The sequence below is a fragment of the Haliaeetus albicilla genome, chromosome 13 (genome assembly GCF_947461875.1).
Source record: "Haliaeetus albicilla chromosome 13, bHalAlb1.1, whole genome shotgun sequence".
Lineage (NCBI taxonomy): Eukaryota > Metazoa > Chordata > Aves > Accipitriformes > Accipitridae > Haliaeetus > Haliaeetus albicilla.
The window spans coordinates 39,404,329-39,424,182 of NC_091495.1; the positions used below are offsets into that span (position 1 = coordinate 39,404,329).

General features: G+C 68.1%; 2 protein-coding genes across 3 annotated transcripts; both read left to right on the plus strand.

The window, feature by feature from the left end:
- Nucleotides 1-3,916: 3,916 nt before the first annotated feature.
- SORBS3 (sorbin and SH3 domain containing 3) lies at nucleotides 3,917-11,162 on the plus strand. The gene is given in 22 exon segments (XM_069801012.1): nucleotides 3,917-3,964; nucleotides 3,967-3,988; nucleotides 3,991-4,051; nucleotides 4,053-4,260; nucleotides 5,621-5,770; nucleotides 5,884-5,989; nucleotides 6,087-6,310; nucleotides 6,384-6,447; nucleotides 6,523-6,661; nucleotides 6,771-6,864; nucleotides 6,969-7,010; nucleotides 7,120-7,206; nucleotides 7,723-7,778; nucleotides 8,741-8,865; nucleotides 8,955-9,034; nucleotides 9,122-9,168; nucleotides 9,346-9,460; nucleotides 9,542-9,667; nucleotides 9,757-10,197; nucleotides 10,306-10,385; nucleotides 10,474-10,580; nucleotides 10,673-11,162. Coding segments are annotated over 22 exon segments (2,469 nt in total). The 5' UTR covers nucleotides 3,917-3,931; the 3' UTR covers nucleotides 10,735-11,162.
- A 970-nt stretch (nucleotides 11,163-12,132) lies between these two features.
- PDLIM2 (PDZ and LIM domain 2) lies at nucleotides 12,133-18,699 on the plus strand. 2 transcript variants are annotated; one of them, XM_069801017.1, is made up of 10 exons: nucleotides 12,133-12,203; nucleotides 13,818-13,924; nucleotides 14,446-14,597; nucleotides 14,977-15,046; nucleotides 15,124-15,215; nucleotides 15,310-15,355; nucleotides 17,121-17,275; nucleotides 17,589-17,734; nucleotides 17,825-17,930; nucleotides 18,061-18,699. In XM_069801017.1, exons 2-10 carry the CDS (start codon nucleotides 13,832-13,834, stop codon nucleotides 18,254-18,256), a joined length of 1,056 nt encoding a protein of 351 aa, XP_069657118.1. In that variant the 5' UTR covers nucleotides 12,133-12,203; nucleotides 13,818-13,831; the 3' UTR covers nucleotides 18,257-18,699. The 2 variants fall into 2 exon arrangements, with proteins under 2 accessions (XP_069657118.1, XP_069657119.1); XM_069801018.1 differs by lacking the exon at nucleotides 12,133-12,203 and adding an exon at nucleotides 13,475-13,652.
- The last annotated feature ends 1,155 nt before the right edge of the window (nucleotides 18,700-19,854 follow it).

The window sequence follows — 19,854 nt, forward strand, 5'->3', positions numbered from 1 at the left end:
CGTCCCTTTGCGGAGGGGGATTTGCTTTGCTGACGATTTGTCCCCCAACCTTCTTCTCGTGCTCCAGCATTGCCAGCCTCCCTCCCCAAAACCTGTTTGGCCCTTGTGCTTCGTGGTTTGCTGTCCTTGCAGCGTACGGCGGGGGGCTGACAGCATTGCGAGGAGCTGGGGACCCCCCCCCCGATCCCTGGAGCTGGGTGTTGCCAAAAACGTCCCTGCGGCTGGTGGGGCCACAGTTTTGCAGCATCCCATCCCAGGAGGGGCTGGTGGATACCGACGGGGAGCCCTGGCCCGGGAGCCGTATGGCAGGCGGCACGTATGGATGCCATACTGCCAGGCGAAGCACAGGCTCCCGTTGCTGTAGCAACGCTGGTGCTGGTCCCCCCTTCCCTTGACACGAGTTCCCGAGGGGGTGAGGAGCAGCAGAGATGGGGTGCGTGGGTGCTAATTACCCCCTCGATTGACTAACGCTCATCCGTGTAACCCTCTCTGTGCTGACATCCCTGCCAAGCGCAGCCCCCGGCTGGCGGCAGGAGCTGTGGGGAAGGCAGAGCTTTCCCCAGCGCCGAGCCGAGCGACCCCATCTCCTCTTCCCCAGCTTTTGGGGAAGAGGGGGATGAAGACCTCGGAGCAGAGGCTGGCAGCCGCTAGCGAGGTCCCTCGCTCATCCCGGCAGAGCGCCCTGCCCCAATCCCCACCACGGCAAAACAAAAAAAATGCCAGAAATACGCAGATTTTTTTCCCCCTTCCTCTTCTACCACCCCCCCTTGCAAAGCCAGCGCCTCGGAGCTATGCACGTCTCAAGACCCTTCATCTCAGAGCTCCCACCTGTCCCTTTCCCGCCCCGGCTGCCACCCGGAGTTTGGCAAACAGGACTCCGGGAATGCAAGCCAAGGAGCACGACCGGCCCCGGGGAAAGCCCAGCCGCCTCCTCCGCAGGCTGGCCTCGCAGCCTGGGTTTTTTTGCATGTTATAGCAAGGTGCATGTAACAAGGAGGGGAGTCAGCAATGGGTCGGGTGGTGGGTTGAGTTCAAGCTTCTTTTTTTTTTTTTTTTTTATTTCTTTTTTTAATTTTTTTTTTTTTTGGCGTTGGGAGAACCTCTTGCTGCCCGTGCCAGCCTGGGAGCCTGTCGCGGCACTCGGGCACAGACCTGACCTAGCTAGGTGCGGTGGCAGGGATATGTGGAGGCCCACCGGCCTCTGCCAGGAAGGACCTGAAGCCCCACGGGACACGTGCTGGGTGCAGTGATGGTGATTTTAGGGTTCTCGATGCTGAAGGATCATACGCCCGTTGCCTGGAGACTGCCTCCTTTTTTTTTTTTTTTGCTTTTTTTTTTTTAGTTATGTTTAAAGGAGAAAAAAAATGGTGAAAATGTTATTTATTGGCAGAAATTATTTAATATAATTTCTTTTTTTTTTGTGAACAAGGAATGAATTTGTTAGAACTGTCTTAATGTAAATTGGAAGTCATCTTTAAGGAGAAAAAAAAAAAAAAAAAAGTTAAAAATTGACACAGTCACTCGGCTCCGCTATGGTTTATTTTGGGGTACACTGGGGTGCCTGGCTCCCGGGGTGGAGGGCATGGCAAGGAGCCCCACGGATGCTGCCTGGCTTTCGGGAAGGAAGGGAGAAAGGTTTTAGGGTCTGTTTTACAGCTGCTGCCTCGCTCAGGGCCCCTCTCCGGGGCCAGGGCAGCGCCGAGATGGCGTCTCCCAACCTCCCCGGCACGTCGGCACTTGTGAAGTCGCTCCCGGGCGCTTTTGTTGGAGAGCTCTCCGCTCCCTCTCCTTACCTCTCCATCCTTCCAGCCGCTGGCTGAGTCAATAACCCTCCTCCCGCTGCCTTCCTGGGTGCCAGGAGGAAGAGGAGGGTATTTGCCACCTCTTGTTTCGCCCCTCCCCGGCTCCTTCCTCGCCCTTTTTGCGTGATACCCCCTCCATGTCGTGGGCTTGCAGCGCTTCGGTGAGGAGCCCTGGTGTTCGTGCTGGCCAGGATCCATCCTGCCGGGTTACAGCTCCGACACTGGCCCAGTTCCCCCAGTTCCTGCATGGGAATCCCCAACCTGTGCCCTCTGAGCAGGAGGTGGCTCTGGCAGTGGTCCTGGCTCCGGCATTGCCTGCTCCCTGCCTGGCTGGGGAACCGGGGGGGGGTGACCTGGCTCCCAGCTGTGGCTGCCACATCTGGCTTCTCCCCTGCAGTCAGAGCTGCTTGGGTCAGCATCTCGCCGTCGAGTTTTGCTCACCACGTGCAATCCGTGTGCCATCTCCTGCTCCTCACCGCCGCTCCCAAAACCCGGTGTGGCCACGGTGGAACAGCCATCCCCAGTTCCCAGCTGCTGGAAGCGGTCAGGGTGCGACCGGGGAAGGGATGCTCCGGCTTTCCCACCCCTTTCCTGGGTGTTTCCGTCAAAAGCGGGGGGGAGCTGCCAGCAACATGCCTTGCACCCAGTATTGCTGCCCAGTCCCGGGTTCCCCGACCCTCGGCGTGGACAGGGCATGGCACCGGTCTCGGCACCGAGGGATTCCGACAGCTGCCCACCACAGCCCTGACCAAGAGAGCATCTCTCGGCCTGGCCGCACGCTCCCGACGGGCATCGCCGCGCTGAGCAAACAGGAAACACTCGCCCTTTGTTAATCCCGTCCCAGGCTGCGCGTTAAATATTTATCCGCCAGCGGAGGCTGGTGCTGGGAGCTGGGAGGCAGGGCAGGCGCTGGTGGCTGTTTGGCCGGCAAGGGGACGGTGCATGGGGTTGTGGAGGTGAGTCCGGTCCGTGCTTGGAAGGGGGGGGGGGCTGGACCCCCAGGGTGGGCTGCAGCAGCGTGGGGTGGCCGGGATCCGGCTGCCCCCAGGAAAACGTTGCCATCGGGAGCTGTGACCTCCGGAGACGTCATTCGGGCACACAGTGGGCTGGAGGGGACCGTCGCCCCTTTGGCGGGCAGGGATGGGGTCTGGGTCCCCCTCGCAGGGTTTAACCCTTTCCCTGGGTGCCCGTGCTTGCACCGCAGGCCCTGCTGTCCTCTCCGCTCTTGTCTCCCCGAGTTTCCTTGGCAGGACCAGCTCCCGTCCCCGACCTGCTTCCTCCCTGCCGTGTCTCCGGCTTGCACCAGTCCACGGGAGGAGCCGTCCCAGCCCTTGGATGGGAGCTGCGTCCTCCAGGGCTGTGGCAGCCGGGAGCGCACCCGCTTCTGTCCCATTTGTCCCCTGGGTGCAGCACTGGGGCCAGGCAGGGCTCCTGTGCCATGTCCCCAGCATCGTCCCCAGCACCTTCTGGCAAGGGACGGGTTGCCTGGGTGGGGACGGAGGGATGGCTGGTGGTTGGCAGCAAAGCCACCATCCTCCCGCCCGAGTTCCCGTGGGGGGCAGAGGCCTGAGCTCACGTGGGAGCGCGTGGGATAGAGGAAGGGCCAGGGCTGCCCCGTTTCGGGGCTGTCAGCAGTTTCGGGGAGCGGCGAGAAGGAAGCGGTGGAGGCTGGGACATGGGCGCTGCCGGAGGGGATGAGGTGGGCTTACTGGGCACCCGCAGGGCACGGAGGTGTTAAATGGGGGGTCCACAATGCCCAGACCCCTGGGGGATGGAGGGGATGGAGGGTCGCCCGTGGGAAAGCAGGCGGCAGCGAGGACGAGGACTCTGCTTTCACCGTGCCCCCCCCATGCTGTGGCTCGGGGGGGCTATGGGAACATGGAGCTCTGCTCCCCACCTCCACTGGGACTTCCCTCCTCATCCTCTCCCAAAAACCTCTCTAAGCCCCCGGCTCCATCGCAGCAGGGGGTGGCTGCCAGCGCAGGGGGGGGGCCGGCGACGCCAGGCTCACCCCATTTCGTAAGCGGGGGCCGGGTGCGCGGGAACGCGTGCGCGGGGCGTGGGATGAGTTCAGCCTCTTGGCTCGTCTCCCTGGATCCCGTCCCTGGAAATGTCACTGGAAACTCTGAATGGGCCGGCCCCGCTCCAGAGCGGGGAGCGCTTGGGGGGGGGTGGCGAGTGCACCCCAGGGGGGGGCCAGGGCACACGGGTACCCACTGCCGGGGAGGACGGCGGCTGCTGACCCGGCCGGGGGGATGCTGCCGGGGGTCTTTCAGTACTGGCCACCCATGATGCGTTGAGGCCACCCCTCTCTTTTCCCCCGGCAAAATTTACGCCGCGCATTTTTCTTCCCTGCCGCCGCTCGCAGCTCCGTCCCGTTTGCCGCGGGGCTCCCCAAGCCCCCGGCCCTCCCGAGGCCAGCGCTGCCCGGGGACCCCCGGTTGGCAGCACCCAGGAGGTAAGAGCTGGCTCGGGGGCTGGCGAGGAGGGGGTGACCGACGGGGAGCCAGGCTTTGGGGGACAGTCTGTGGGAGCAGGACGGGGCTGCGGGAGGGCACTGTGCTGCTGGGAATGGAGTGGCAGTGGTTGGGGTGCCCTGGGGAGGGAGGGAAGGGGTGTGCACCCCACTTTCTGTGCCCTGGGGCAAGTCGTTCCCAGGGCCTGTTTCCCCACGGTGGTGATAACTATTAATTACAGCCTTGCAGGCTGCAGAGCCTCTGGTGGGTGTCGGGAGTGAGGAGCTGGGGGGGGGTCCCCAGCCCTGCGAGGGTGGCACACAGGGCACTGTGCCAGGCTAGCGGCCCCCCCAGCAGCACCAGTTGCCCTGTTTGAGGAGGGGTCTGTGCGGCGTCGGGCTCAGCATGCGTCCCCCGTGGCATCTGCGAGTCCCACGGGCGATGCCAGTGCCCCGGTGGGGATGGAGATGCTGGGGGATGAACGAGGACACGGGTGTCCCCCCAAAAGTTCCCGGGGCTGCTCTCAGCCCCTGGAGCCATCCCATGCCGATGCAGCAACGGTGTTGGGAGCCGTTACGGGGGTCCTGTCCCCCCCCAGCCGCCCCCCACTTCGTGCTGCGGCCCTGGCACCGCGGTGCAGCGGTGAGTCACGGCACATCGCCCTCCCGGCGGGGTGGTGCCGGGCTTGGCCGCACGTTCCCGTCGCCTCTTCCCTCCTTCCCCTCTCCCTTCCCTGTTTGCGCTGCAGGGCGGGGAAATATTTCTGCCTTTTCGTGTTCTCGGCCCCGGGGAGGCTCGGCCCTGGCAGCTCTCCCAGTGCGGCACTGCCTGACTCCGCTGCCGCCACGTGCCCGGGCGGGAGGGCACCGGCGCCGGCTGCATCCCACCATGCCATGTAGGGATGCCGGGACAATGGGCAAGGCGGTTCGGCTATCGCCCCGTCCCACCCCGGGGTGTTTTCTCCCCAGAGAGCCCAGGGGGGCTGGATCCATCTGTGGTGCAAAGCTGGGGTGGGAAGAGGGGCTGGGTGGTCCGGATCTGACCATGGCGGGGTTGAGGCCGCATGGAAAACACATGGGGGAGCCGTGCCAGGGCTGTTTCTGGCCGGGAACAGCCGCTTCCCCTGGCACCGTGAGGGTCCCCAAGCTGGGGATGGTGCCGCGGTGGTTGTCACCCCGCCGTGGTGTCCCCTGCACCTCTGAATAACAGGGGACGGTCTCTGGTGGTAGGGATGCGGCTGGGATGGGGTTCACCCGGAGCCCCCAGCTTTCCGGCAAAGCCCGGTGAGATGGAGCCGCTGGAGGGGAGCATCCAGCAGGCAGGGATGGGATCTGCCGTGAGCGCAGCCGCTTTCCCCAACAGGGCACAGGCACCCCCAGGGCACCGTCCCGGCACCCCACGGCCATGGCGGGCCAGCTCCTGCCCCCCGATGCCGGCCAGGCTCTGGGCTTGGAGGACGTCCCCCCCTTCCACCCAGCAGTGTGGGTGCCCCTGCAGCACACAGCAACGCGGGTGAGTGGGGCCAGGGGCTGCTACATGCCCGGGGGATCTGGGGAGCTGGTCTGCCTCCATCCCTTCTGCCACCGCCGCGTTGCCCCCGTGCCAGCCCCCTCCTTGTGCCGCAGGTGCCCGTCATCCGCCACCGCGGCTCCAACACGCTGAATTTTGACTTCCACGACCTGGAGACCCGTGGCACGGCCGAGCATGGCCAGGCGGCCCCCAGGAGCTCAGGTACCTGTCCCGAGCATCCCTGGGGACGTCTCTACGGGCCCCCCCAAGTGATGCTCAGCAGAGGGCAAGGGCTCACCCTCGCCCACCTCATCCCCAGCGAGCGAGTGGTACCAGACCTGGCCGGCCAAGGAGGCGAAGGCACCCAGCACCCCGGCACCCGCCAGCTCCGTGGCCGGCCCCGGGGCTGCCCCCGCCTGTCCCCGGCCACCGGGCTGGTCGGCCACCTGGACCAAGGACAACAAGCGGCGGGAGAGGCGCTGGGTGAAGTACGACGGCATCGGGCCAGTGGATGAGACGGGGATGCCCATCGCCTCGCGTTCGGTGAGTCAGGAGCACGGGGCTGGGGTTTCCCCCTTCCCCGCGAGCCCCTCACCACCCTGCCACGTCCCCGCAGAGCGTCGACCGGCCCCGTGACTGGTACCGCAGCATGTTCTGGCAGATCCACCGCAAGCTGCCAGGTGAGTCCCGGTACCACGGCGCGGCGCGGCACGGCACGGCACGGCACCCGCTCACCTTCTCCTCCATCCCCGCAGAGCCGGACTGGGATGCGCATCACCGCCCCACGGGTAAGCTCGGCCCCTCGCCCACCATGGTGCCTTCATCCCCCCAAGAGCCGCAGAGGAAAGGGCCGTTGCCAGCTGAGCCCCCCAGTATGCCCAATGGGCTGGACTGGTGAGCGCAGCACAGGGCGGCATTTAAATGGTGCCTGGGGACCTGACCCCGGTGGGTGCCCACGGGGTGGGGGGCTGCAGGGGGCTGAGCTCCTCCTGGCTCCCCACAGGACCAGCTGGGGTGCCACCGGTGCCACCGCGGAGCCTGGCAGCATTTTTGACTACGAACCGGGGAAATCCTCACTGCTGGAGCAGCCGCACCAGGTAGGAAGGTCCGGCAGCTCCGGTCCCCGCTCAGCCCCGGCACAGAGGGATGCCGGTGGGCACCGCGGTGTGCGCACACCTAACCGGCCCCTTGCCCTTTCCAGCCCCCCGCCGCGGTGCCACCGGCACGGGCTCAGCCCATTGAGGTAAGCTGCCGATGGTAGGTGGGGGGCTGGGGGTGGCAGCGGGGGTCCTGGTGCCCGTGCCGCTGGGATGTGGGGTGCGGGCAGTGCCGGCCTCGTCCTGCCCACGCAGGTGCTGCTGGAGCGGGAGCTGGAGCAGCTCAGCGAGGAGCTGGACAAGGACATGAGGGCCATGGAGACGCGCCGGCATCCCTGCCAGGTACCCCGGCCCCTGCCCACCCGTGCCAGCCTGGGCCTCACCTGCTGCCCCTCGTCCCTCCCTGGGCTGGGTGGCCCTGAAGGGAGATGCAGGGCTGATGGCGCGCACATCCAGCTGCGTGCGCATCCAGCTGCGCGCACATCCAGCTGCGTGCACAGCCCCTGTGCAAGGCTCGAACGTGCGCGTGGCGGGATGCGGGCACAGCCGAATAACGCAGGCGCGGCTGGGCGCGTACACGACTGGATGCATGCACGACTGGATGCGTGCCCATCTGGATGCATGCACGACTGGATGCCTGCCCGTCTGGATGCATGCGTGGTTGCCCGGTGGCCTGGCCGCCGTGGCTGTGGCCGTGGCCGTGGTCGCGGGACGCTAGGACCCTGTCTCACCGCGCCGTCTGTCCGGCGGTTATTGGCTCGGCGCAGCCGGGAGCTGGACTCCCTCGCTTCCCGCAGAGACTCAGCCTCTTGGATGATTAATTTTTCTCTCCCACCCCCTCCCGCTCCTCTCCGGCAGAGCTCGGCGGCTGCTCCCACCGCTCGCTCCCCTGCTCCGGCCTCCCCGGCGGCTCGGTGAGTAGAGCCGACTGCTCCCCGCAACCCCGAACCCCCAAATCCTGCTGCCTCGGACCCCCCCACTCGTGGCGGGGGGCAGCGGTGGGACAGGGCCCCACGTCGGGGTGGGAGGGAAGGCGGGACCATCCCTCCAGCATCCCGGCTCCGGCGGCGGGTTGGGGGTCCCCACGCATCCCCCACGGATCCCCACGGAGCCCCCCCGTGGCGGTGCTGGCCGCCTCGCCCCCACCACACCCTGCCACGGGTGGGGGACCCCGGCGCCGGGCCGGCTGCCCAGTGGGTGGGACGGGGACGGACTGGGGCTGACCCTTTCCCCCGTCCAGCTTTTGCGGGGACGCCGTGTCCCAAGGTTTGGCTCAGTCCCAGGGGAGGTGACGGCGGTTGGATTCCCATCGCCGTGTCCCCGTGTCCCCACTGCCACGGGCATGGGGAGGGGACACCTGTGTCGGTGGGTGCCGATGCACCCCGGGATAGGGTGGGCACCCCAGGTTATCCCCACAGCCCCGTGCCCTGTCCCGGCAGCGGGAAGAAAACAAACAAACAAGTGCTCCGCTTCTTGTAGGACCTACCGTAACCCCTCAGGGGTGCGCATGGGGGCTGGAGGGCTGGCTGCCCCCCTGCCCAACCCCCTATCCCGGCTGGGGGTGGGAATGGGAATTTGGGCTCTTTAAATGCCCCCAGGAGCAGGGTTATCCATTAGCCAGGCAGCTTGCCCGCTTCCTGCTCCGCAGCAGCCAGGACGTGCTGCCGGCACTGCCGGCAAACTTTGGACCCGTCCCGCCTGGCTGCCTCCGGGACAAGACCCTGGAGGGACGCAGCCGGGGGACCCCGACATCCTGGTCCTGGGGGACGCAGGGGTCTCGGCCCCGGAGGGCAGCGGGGTCGGGAGCGGGGAGGATGTGTGGCAGCGGGGCTGGATGTGGGGTTCAGCCCTGCCCTGAGCCACCGTCACCCCACAGGAGCCCCCTGTCACCCCGCCGGCTGCAGAGCCCCCCCGGTACCCACCGCCTGCCCGCTAGCCCCAGCATGGAGCGGGGTGGCCTGGGGCTGGCCAGTGACCGGAGCCGTGCAGCCCCCGGCAGAGGTGAGCCCCCCCTGCCCCAAGCTGTGCCGTGCCATGGGGTACCCCGTGCACCCCAGCCCTGCCGGCTGGTGACACCCCGCTTTTTGCAGACACCCTCAGGCCAGGGACCCTCCCCAGCCTGTCCGACATGGGAGACCCCGTGGAGGCCGTCAGGAGGGAGGAGAAGAAGGTAAGGCCGGGATGGTCCCATTCCATACGGGATCGGGGATGGCTGGGATGGGGGAGTCCCCCCGTAACTGCTCCTCTCCCTCTGTAGATGAAAGCCGCTCGCCTCAAGTTCGACTTCCAAGCCGAATCACCCAAGTAAGTGATGGTGCTGCTGGGGGTCCCTGCCGTGCCCCTGCGGTCCCTCGGGTGGTGGATGGGGACCGGGGGGAGCCCCAGGATGCGGGGTGGTCGTGCCGGCCGGGCTGGGGGACGGGTTGGTGCCCCCCCCCCAGGACTGGTGCGAGCAGTGTCTCTGAGCGCTGCTGCTTGCAGGGAGCTGACGCTGCAGAAGGGGGACATCGTCTACATCCATAAGGAAGTGGACAGGAACTGGCTGGAGGGCGAGCACCACGGCCGTGTGGGCATCTTCCCCTCCAACTACGTGGAGGTGAGCCCCGGGAACGGAGAGAGGGCAGCCGGGCTTGGAGAACCTGGCACCGACCCTCACCCATGTCCCCCCCGTCCCCAGATCCTGCCCCCCACAGAGGTGCCCAAGCCCATCAAGGCACCCACCATCCAGGTGCTGGAATACGGCGAAGCCCTGGCGCTCTACAACTTCCGAGGGGAGCTGCCCGTCGAGCTCTCCTTCCGCAAGGTACCGCCGCGCCGTGCCACGCCGTGCCGTGCCATGCCGTGCCATGCCGTGCCGTGCCGTGCTAACCCATCCTCTCGTCCCATCGGCAGGGCGAGCGGGTCTGCCTGGTGCGGCGGGTGGATGAGAACTGGTACGAGGGACGTATCTCCGGCACCAGCCGTCAGGGCATCTTCCCCGCCACCTACGTGCAGGTGTTGAAGGAGCCGCGGGTGAAAACCACCGCCGAGGACTTCCCACCCTCTCCCGCCTCCGCCAGCCCCCGGCTCCCGGCCGGCTCCCCGTCCCTGCAGCGCTCGCCCGGTCCCCGGGGTCCCCCGCTTTCCGCCAGCTCCCCCCGGGCGGCAGAGTGGGGTCCCGGCGAAGCCGGTGGGTGCCCGTCCTCACCCCGCCACCTTGGCTTTGCCTTCCCCCCCTCCCCAAAGCTGCCCCGCGCCGGCGCCCCAAACCCCTCGCCAGCCCCCGCCGGCCCCCCGCACCCTGCGGCCACCCATCCCCAGGAGCCCTGGTGCCCGACCTGGCCCCCCGAGGAGGTGAGCAACCCCCCGCCGCAGCCCCCAGCCCCGGCATCGTGCCCGGGGACCGCTGGGGATGTGGGTGCTGACCCATAATGTTGCACCCATCCTCTCCCCCCCTTGCAGTGCACGGCCCCGGGGGCACCCACCAGCACCCACCCCAACCCTGCCCCATCCTACAACGGCTCCGAAATCCAGTGGACCCCGTAAGTAGGGCCAGGAGCGACACCATAGCATGGTGTCCCCACGCGGGACCCGTGGTGGTGCGGGCTCTGGCCACGCTGTGTCTCGCAGGTACCGGGCACTGTACCAGTACCGGCCCCAAAACGCCGACGAGCTGGAGCTGCTGGAGGGCGACCGGGTGGACGTCATGCAGCAGTGCGACGACGGCTGGTTCGTGGGTACGTGGCCGCCGGGACGGGGACGGGGACGGGTACGGGGACGGGTTGCCACCATGGCCTCTCACCACCTCTCCTTGCCTTTATCCCGCCAGGCGTGTCCAGGAGGACGCAGAAATTTGGCACTTTCCCTGGCAATTACGTGGCACCGGTGTGACCGGCGGTGCTGAGAAGAGGAGCCCGGTGGGAGGTGCGGGGCCGGGGGCTCCCCACTGTCCTGCCTCGGGCACCCTGCGTCCCCGCTGCATCCCCTCTGTGGCCCCCCACGGGGACGAAGTGCCTCCAGCTCCCTCCCGCCCCTATGGGGCTGCCTCTAACTGGGACCAATCCCCCCTGCGTAGGGGGGTCTCCCCCACCCCAGTGCCTTAACCCGACCCCTCCTCACCGCTGCCTGGTGCCTTATCGCCCACCGTCCTGGTGGCTGTACCTCTCCATCCCTCTCCAGCCAGTGCTGGGGGGGGGGTCCTGGCCGGTGCCAGGCCTGACCATGACGGTTGTGACCCGAGATGCCGGTCTGGGGCCGTGCCACACGCCTGGGAGTCGCGTTTAGCTTCTTGTCCATCATTAAAGCTCAGCTCAGCCCGAGGGAGGCCCAGCCTGGTGGTGCCGGGACAGGAGGGAGCCGGTGGGATGGTGCCCACAGGGAAATGTGGGGCTGGAGCCCTGTGGGATGCTGTGTGGGGCTGCACGACGGGCTGTGGTGGTCTCCGTGGGGTCATGATGCTGTGTGGCCACGGTGCTGTGCGGGGTTACAGCGCTGCATGGGGCTGCGATGGTGCGGGGGGGGGCTGCAAGGGTGCATGTGGGGCTGCAGGGAAGCCTGTGGGGCTGCAGCGGTGCTTATAGGGTTGCAGCGGTGCTTACAGGGTTGCAGTGGGGCATGCGGAGCTGCAAGGGTGCATGTGGGGCTGCAGTGGCGCTTATGGGGTCGCGACGGGGCACATGGAGCTGCAAGAGTGCATGTGGAGCTGCAGTGGCGCTTACGGGGTCGCGACGGGGCATGTGGAGCTGCAAGGGTGCATGTGAGGCTGCAGGGAAGCCTGTGGGGCTGCAGTGGTGCTTACAGGGTTGCAGCGGGGCATGCGGGGCTGCAAGGGTGCATGTCGGGCTGCAGTGGTGCTTACGGGGTTGCGACGGGGCACGCGGAGCTGCAAGGGTGCACGCGGGGCCGCAGTGGCGCTTACAGGGTCACGACGGGGCATGCGGCTCTGCCAGGCCACACGCAGGGATCGGCAGCGGCACGCGTTCGGCCGCAACGGGGCCGCCGCAGCGGCGCATGCGGGGCCACGACGGCGCGCGGGGCCGACGCGGCGCGGGGCAAGCGGTACCCCCCCCACGGGGCAGCGATGCCGCGTGGGACCGCGGGGCATCCCCCCCCCATCCCTCTCCTCCTGCCCTCCCCCTCCAGCCCCGCCGGTACCCGGGGTCCCCAGCGGACGGAGCCGTGCCCGGTGCCGTACGCCCCGTCGGGGCGGCCGTACCCGCAGACGGCGCTGCGGAGCCGCCGCCCGGCCCCGGCCCGGCCCCGTTGGGCTCCGCCGGCCCCTTCCGAGGAGGCGGTGCCGTTACCGGGGGCCGCGCTCCGTTCCGTCGCCCCACGGGGCCGCCCGGCTCGGCCGCCCGCCGGTGAGTGCGACCGAGGTTTTGGGGGGGGGCAAGGATGGAGCGGGGGGTGCTAGCCCAGGGATGCTATCGGGGGGGGGGGGGGGGTGCCCGTCCCTCGGGGATGCAGCTTTTGGGGGTCCCGGGGATGCGCCGGGGTGCTGCTCCCCCGGGTAGGGGGTGTGGGGGGGTGCAGATAGCCTGTCCCGCAGGTGGGGGGGGGGTGTCCCCCATATCCCCACGTCCCCTGTGACTCCTGGCATCGCCTGTCACCCGCCGTCACGCCTTGCGGGGTGCCAAGTGGCACCGCCAGCCACCACGGCCACAAAAGCGTCACTGTGCGCCGGGGCACAGAGCCTGGACGGAGCGGGGGACGGAGGTGGGGTGCAGGGGATGGAGGGGGGGTGCAGAGGACAGAGAAGGGCTGCAGGGGACAGAGAAGGGGCGCAGGGGACAGAGGAGGGGGGGCAGGAGACAGAGGAGGGGTGCAGGACTGTTGGGGGGCCCGGGGGTCGTGCCCAGCTGGGTGTCGGGGTCCCCCGGGGCGGCAGACCTCGCTGCCCAGGGATGCTGAGCGGGGCCGGGCATGGGGAGAGGGTTTGGGGTTTCCTCCCGACACTGGGAAGCCCAGCCCAGGAAATTCTTCCGGGCAGCCTCTCAAGCCCCTCTTTGTGCGCTTGGGATTTTTAAAATGCCTTCCCCGGCGGTTGCGGACGGGGTGCCTGGCTCCCGCGGTCACCCCGGGGCTGTGCCGGCGGGATCAGGCCCGGCTGGGCTGCCGGCTGCGGCGGGATGGGATGGGACGGGATGGGCTGGTGCAGGCAGCTGGGCAGGGAGTGAGGATGCCAGACCTGACATTTAGGGGAGGGGGCTGCCCATTCCCACCGATCCCATCCAAGGCAAGGGCTGCCACGCTCGTTGGCGTGCCCTGGGGACCCCGTGCTACCCCCCCGGGGGATCCTCAGCATCCTTTACCGGCGTGGGTTTGCTGCGAGACGAAGAACTCGGGTGGTGGCGGTGCTTGCAGCCCTCCTGCGTGTTCCAGACCCCGCCGCGGTGAGCAGTGGGATCCTTCCCTCGCCGGCCGCTGGCTGCCCTCGCAGCCACATCCTCCCCTCCAAACCCCGCCGGCTTGGCCTTGCCGTGCCGTGCCGCGAGCCGCCGGCTTCGCTGCCAAGGCGGCACCGATTTCCTGCCTCGCTCAAGGCCCCGGGGCTGGCGCTTGACCTCGCTTGCCCCGTCCCACCGGCTGCACCGCCGCAGCCAGCTAGCGGGGTGCCTGGGACCCCCTCATCCCCAGGGTCGGGGGGGCTCGGCAGGAGAAAAAGCCACCAGCCTTGGCCGGGGGCACCGGGACAGCAAGAGGAAGCGGCGGTGGCTGCCGACACCCTGCGACGGCGCGAAGACGCGGATCCCCTCCCCGGAAGGAAGGCGCTGCCGGTCTCCATCGATCCAGTGCCGGGGACCCTCGGGGTGCGGGGCTGGGAGCCGCTGCGGTGCAGCGGGGACGGGGAGGGGGAGGCCTCCGGCGGGTGGTCTGCCGGCCTGTGCCTCGTGGAGGAAGGCGAGAGCTCTCCTCTGCCTCGTCCCCTCGGCACCCCGGCGCTTCCTGACGCCGCCGGTTCCCTGCCCGCCCAGAGCCACCCGCTGCCATGCCGGTGATGGTGACCTTGGCCGGCCCAGCCCCCTGGGGCTTCCGCATCACCGGGGGAAGAGACTTTGGGAAGCCCATCACCGTCTCCAAGGTAGGAGCCCCCCACTTGCCCCCCTGGTCCCGGGGACAGCTGCCGGGATGCCGGGGCGGGTGCCGTACCGGCCCGCTCCGGGGAATGGATCCTGTTTACTGTCCTTGAGGGATCCTGCTCCGTGGGAACGGCCCCACGGCGGGCAACGATGGCGCGGGGATTCGTGCCGCCCCTGGGCTGGGCAGGGCTGTGCCAAGTTTCCGTCTGTTGTTGCCGTGGCCTTGGTCCCCCCTCGCCGGCGCACACCCCGGCAGAGGGTCTGGCACTGTTTTGGCAGGGCCACGGGGATGCCGGAGGGTGGGAGCATCCCAGCGGGGTGGGATACAGGGACCGACGTGGAGCTGGCTGCGCCCGACCACGTGCCGGGACCTTGGCCGCGGCGATGCATGAGGGCTGCCCGTGGGGATGCTGCGCATCCCTCCGGCGTGCGCGGGGCCGAGGGACGGCTGGTGGGGGTCTCACTGCCCCCAGTGCCTCTGAGATAACACCGCGGTTGTCCCCGTATCCCCTTCTCCGTGGAGGTGACAGAGCAAGGGAAGGCGGCCGCGGGTGATCTCCGGCCGGGGGATGTCATCGTCGCCATCAATGGGGAGAGCGCAGCCGAGATGCTCAACGTGGAGGCGCAGAATAAGATCAAGCAGAGCCCTGGGCAGCTCCGGCTGCAGGTGGAGAGGTGGGTGCTGTGACGGGGGGGTGTGCAGCCCGGACACCTGGGTCCCCAGCCCCATGGAAGCGTTGTCCCTGCGTGGGCTGGGGTGCCCAACCACGTGTGCGCCGGTTGTTTTTCCCCTCTAGCGACTCTTGGGGCTGTGCCATCCCTGCGGGAGCCTGTCCCGGCTCTGTAATTAAAGAGTCAGGTGGTGACGAGGCCAGGCAGCCCTGGCAGCCATTACCTGGCCGACTGGTCCCAGTTGGGAGCCTGGGGCTGCTGCTTCTTGCCACCTCCCTGGGGGGCTACAGGGGAACGGTCATGCCGTGCCATGCCACGGGTGCAGGGGGGCTGCATGCTGCTGGAGCAGATGCAGGACCCCCCGCTCTCCCTTGGTCCCCAGATCCCCGATGCCACCTCCCAGCCACGCCAATGGGGACACCTCACCAGAGAGGCTGGCCACACGCTTCCAGGTGAGCCCCGGGCAGCCCCCGCACACCCTGGCCCCCCACCCAGGGCTGATTTCAGCTGCTGGCATCTCCCTCCCCAGGACACACTGCGGATGCAGGAAGAGAGCCAGGACACCCTGAGAGCCTCCTACTCCAGCCCGACATCCCTCAGCCCCCTGCCCGGCACTGGCAGGTAAGGCTGGACCCGGCTGCATGGGGGACTGGGGGGGGGGGTGGGCTGGGATCCAGCCAGGGACTCACCTGTTGGCTCCATCCTCTCCCCCCAGCTCACAGCCCCTGGAGAAGGAGTTTGCCTGTCCCGGCCTCTGCCAGGTGAGCAGGGAGGCAGGGGGGCTGTGTGGGGCCAGGCAGAGGTGTTGGGGAGCATCCAGGCACCGTCATCCTTTGCAGCCCCAAACCATCACCCTTTGAAGCCCCAGACCATTGCCCTTTGCAATCCCAAACTATCGCCCTTTGCAGCCCGAAACCACCACCCTTCACAGCCCCACAGCATCACCCATTTGCAGCCCCAAACCATCACCTCTTGCAGCCCCATAGCGTCCCCCTTTGCAGCCCCATAGCGTCCCCCTTTGCAGCCCCATAGCGTCCCCCTTTGCAGCCCCATTGCCACGCTATCGCCCAGCCCCTCTCTGCCTCGGGGACCGTGTCTGCTGCACCACCGGTGCCACCGGCCGCCTTCCCCGCCGCGCTGGCAGGCACCCCTGGGCCCCGCGGGCACTGGCACACCTGGCCAGGGATTTTTTTTTTGCTCGCTCCTACCCAGCGCCTCTTGGCAACGGCGCCAGCCTGGGGAAGCCAAACCAGTTTGGGGAGGCCCAGCCCTGCACCCATAAGCCTGGGGAACTGGGGCGTTGGCAGGGCAGGGACCCACAGCCCGGCGCACCCCTGGCAGTGCCCGCCGGCCCCTGTCGCGGTGAGATGCCCGGGGAGCAGGGCCGGGATGCCCGGGGGCCGGGATGCCTCCCCCACCGCCCGAACCGGTCCCGGGATGCCCGCGGTCGCCCCATCCCTCCCCGCCGCGGTTTCGGGCGGCTGCTGCACCCCAAGGGACAGCCGCTGGCTCTGGGGTTGGCGTCTGCCTCCTCTCCTCCCTCCCCGCTTGCTTTTTTCTTGTTTTTCAAGCCCAAATTGGGAAGCGCGGTGGCCCTGAGCGCGGCCCTTCCCAGCTGCCTTTGGCTGCGGCCCCGGCCGCCCCTTGGCTCCTCCGGCTGCCCGCTCCCTCCTTCCTCCCCAGCCCTTTATTTGCTTTGGTGCCGGCCCCAGAGAGTCCCTCCCTGCCCCACAGCACCCTGCCGTGGGGCTGGGGCCGTGTGGGATGCCGTGCCCCAAACCCCCTGCCCAACAGGGTGGCGAAGGGAAAGGCTGCCCTTGGACCACGCTTTTCGTCGCATCCCAGGGCGGGTCGGCGGTGGTGGGGATGAGGCCAAGACGCTCGGCTCCATCCATGCCTGATTTTAGCTCGTCACTCGCCTGCTCGTGACCCTGCAGAGCTCCGGCGCTGCCCCTCTCCATCTCCACGGGATCTGGGCATGGGGTCCTCGTCCCCGTCCCTGTCCCCGGGCTCCTGCCGGGGTTTGCATCTGCGTGGCGGCTGCTCCCGGGAACATCGGCTTCCACTTAGCCAGGGTTTCGCCTTTCCTGCCTTGCCGGGGCTGCTAAGCAGGAGCAGATGCCGGGGAGGGGACGGGCGCAGGCGTAGGGTTACCGGCATGGGGAGCCGTGGGGGTGCTGCCCCCGGCCCCCCTGGGGCCCCGCTGGCCCCAGCACGGGAGGGGAGAAGCAGCCGCCCCATGCAGAGCCACGGAGCATCCCTGCATCCCTCCTGGGGAGCAAGGCAGAGCACCCATCCCTCTGGGGACCGGGGCTTCGAAAAAGCCCCTGAGCCAGGTCTGGGTGTCCCCAGGGTGCCCGGGAGGAGAGCAGGGTCTGCAGGCACCCATCCCTCAGCTCTGCCCAGGAGATGCCACGCTCACCCCTGGGTTTGGGCCATGCCGGGGGGGCTGCTGCAGCACCCCCCTGCTAGCCCCCCAGCCCCCTGCACCCCCCAGGGCACCCAGCACCTCTCTCCCCCTGCCAGAAGCGAGGAAGCCTGAGTCGCCAGAACAGCTCTCCAGGCTCAATCCTGCCTCCGCCCCCCCGCCCACCCTCACCGGGGCTCGGGGCCCCCCCAAACCCCTGGGAGACGCGCAGAGAGCGGCGTCGCTCTTCGTCCTCTCCCAGCCCCTGCAACAGGTACGGAGCGGGCTTGGGGTCGCATGGGGGGGGGAAACACAGAGGTGGGGAAGCCCCCAGCCCCATGCACCCATCTCGGGGTGACGGCTTCACACCCTGGGGTGCCGAGCGGGTGCTGCCTTGCTGAAAGAACCCATGCAAAGAGTTAAGAGACAGGTAGGGACGTGGGAGGGCCGGGCAGGCTGGGGCAGCTCCCCAGGGTGGAGGGAGCAGGTGGCGGGTGGCTGGGTGCAGCCCGGCGGACCCAGGTTTCTGGGTGCTGGGAATCCCCCCCCCTCCATCTTTTCCCCCTCCCTGGGGTGCCATCCCATAGCCTGGGCTTGGAACCGGCCATGAGGCGCTTGGAGGAGGATTCGGAGGTCTACAAGATGCTGCAGGAGAACCGGGAGCTGCGGGTGGCCCCACGGCAGTCCAGCACTTTCCGCCTGCTGCAGGAGGCTTTGGAAGATGAGGGCGGAGGTGAGGAGGGTACGGGGGGGGGGAGATGGAGGGGGGGGGTCCGGTTTGGGGAAGGGGTGGCGGGACTCTGACGGCCTCACATCCCTGCAGCTGGCCCTGCAGCCCCTTTCCCCAGCCGGCTCTCGCCCAGCGCCCGCAAGCCCGTGGCTGGCGTCCAGAAGCTGCACATCTGTGAGAAGTGCGGCAGCACCATCGCGTGAGTGGGGCTGGGGACCGGGGGGGGGGCAGGATCGGTCCCTGCCATCACTCCTGGTAGGGCTGATCCTGGGTGGGAGGGGGTTGGGAATCGGGGTGCCCCGCTGATGCCCCCCCCGTCTCTCTCCCAGGATGCAAGCGGTGCGGATCCAGGATGGCCGCTACCGGCACCCGTCGTGCTACGCCTGCGCCGACTGCGGCCTCAACCTGAAGATGCGGGGTCACTTTTGGGTGGGTGACGAGCTCTACTGCGAGAAGCACGCCCGCCTGCGCTACCAGAGCACCCTGGGGGGGCCTGCCAACCCCTCTGTGTCCCCCCACTCCTGAGCCCCAGGCACCAGCATGGTGCGATGGGGAGCTCGCCGTCTGCAGCCCCTCCACATCCCGGGGAGCAGCGCGCACCCCACTCCCCCTGGGACGCCCCGCCAGCCCCACTGCTTTGGTAGAGTTGGGGTCTGCAGTGGTGGTGGGGGGGTGTCGACTTGGGGCTGAGGGCATCACCAGGTTGTGGATGGCCAAGCGGGGGGGTATGCGCTGCAGCTGCCCGCCTTTGCCTTTGCTGCGTCCATGTGTGTGATGAGCTGGGTTGGTTCTCAGCCCGGGCTGCAGCAGCTGTATGCACCGGGGGACACAGCGGGGACATGGCAGGGGGGGACAGGGACGCTTGAGCACTTAGGTACCGGAGAGGGGGCTGGCACCGCTTTGTACACTGACTGCAAAGGGAGATATTAAACCAGATCTCTATATAAATATAATATATATTTGCTCCACTCCCATGCCTGGTCTGTGCAGGGCGGGCGGGCAGGCAGCCTGTGTTCTCCCAGGGCTGGGACCAAAGGCCTGGGGGAAGGTGGGCTTCCCCCACCCCCAGGGTGCAGGCAGGGACCCCACAGCCCTCCTGCCTGCACCTATAGCTGGAAGCAACCCCCCCTACCCTGTAACAGGGGGGGTCCAGAGCTTGGCACAGGCTCCGTGGCACAGTGCAAAGAGGCTGGAGCCCCATGCTGGGGTCCGGTGCTCTGGTGATGCTGAGGGCTCGGTGCTGGCTGGCCTTGCCCTGCTCGCAGGAAGGTCAGGGCTCCCCATGGGGCTGGACTGTCCCCTCCCTGCTCCGGGCATCCCTGGGAGGTGTCGGAGCTTTATGGGGGGTGTTGGCCAAGGCCTTTGTCCTGTGGAGGCCCAGGTGGGTTCTTATCACCGCTCTCCACCCTCCGTGCCTGTTTGCACGGAGATGGGCTTTGCCGTTATCTGGGTTTTGCTGTTATCGGCAGCTCCCCACCGAGCCTGGGGGAAAACCAGCCCCTTCCCACGTCCCGCAGGCAGCAGGGACAGCCGGCAGCCCTGCTCCCCTCCCTGCCTGCACTGGGCAGGGGGGTTCCCCTGCCCCGCCGGGTGCTCGGGGTGCACCACAGCCCCCCCATGCCCCACGTGCCCCTGGATTCAGCCAAGTTCTCACCATCGAGGCACCGAATTCCCGCAGCCACCCCCAGGAGGGATCAGCCCCAGACCCTTTGCTGCCGGACATACGCAGATCTGCCTGTGCACCGGCCCTGGGGATCGGGGAGGGGGGGGTCCCCTCTGCCCAGGGTCCCTGCCAGGTGCTGTGCAGGCAGGGGGACAGGCAGGCTCAGCTCCAGGCCTGCAGCGCTCCAGGGTATTTAGGACATGGTGGCTCTAATTAAACACCCCCAGGAAAGGAGGGATGGAAACGGTCCTGTCCTCCCTGTCAGCCCGGCAAAAAAGAGGAATAAACGCTTCTACACTGGGGGGGGGGGCAGAAGGGGTGAGCCCCCCTGGGATAGCACAGCCCCACTCCGGGGCTGGGGGTAAAGGTGCTGCCCGGGCAGAGGGGCGGCCCCCCCCGGCCCCGTCCCGCCCCACAGCCCTGCCCCATAAATCCCCTGCCCCTCCGCCCCCTGGTGCTC

Coding starts and splice junctions, on each gene's coding strand:
- PDLIM2 (XM_069801017.1), top strand. CDS start 13,832: ATGCCGGTGATGGTGACCTTGGCCGGCCCAGCCCCCTGGGGCTTCCGC. Junction 14,598..14,976: donor CTCCGGCTGCAGGTGGAGAG/GTGGGTGCTGTG, acceptor CTTGGTCCCCAG/ATCCCCGATGCCACCTCCCA. Junction 15,216..15,309: donor CCCCTGCCCGGCACTGGCAG/GTAAGGCTGGAC, acceptor CTCTCCCCCCAG/CTCACAGCCCCTGGAGAAGG.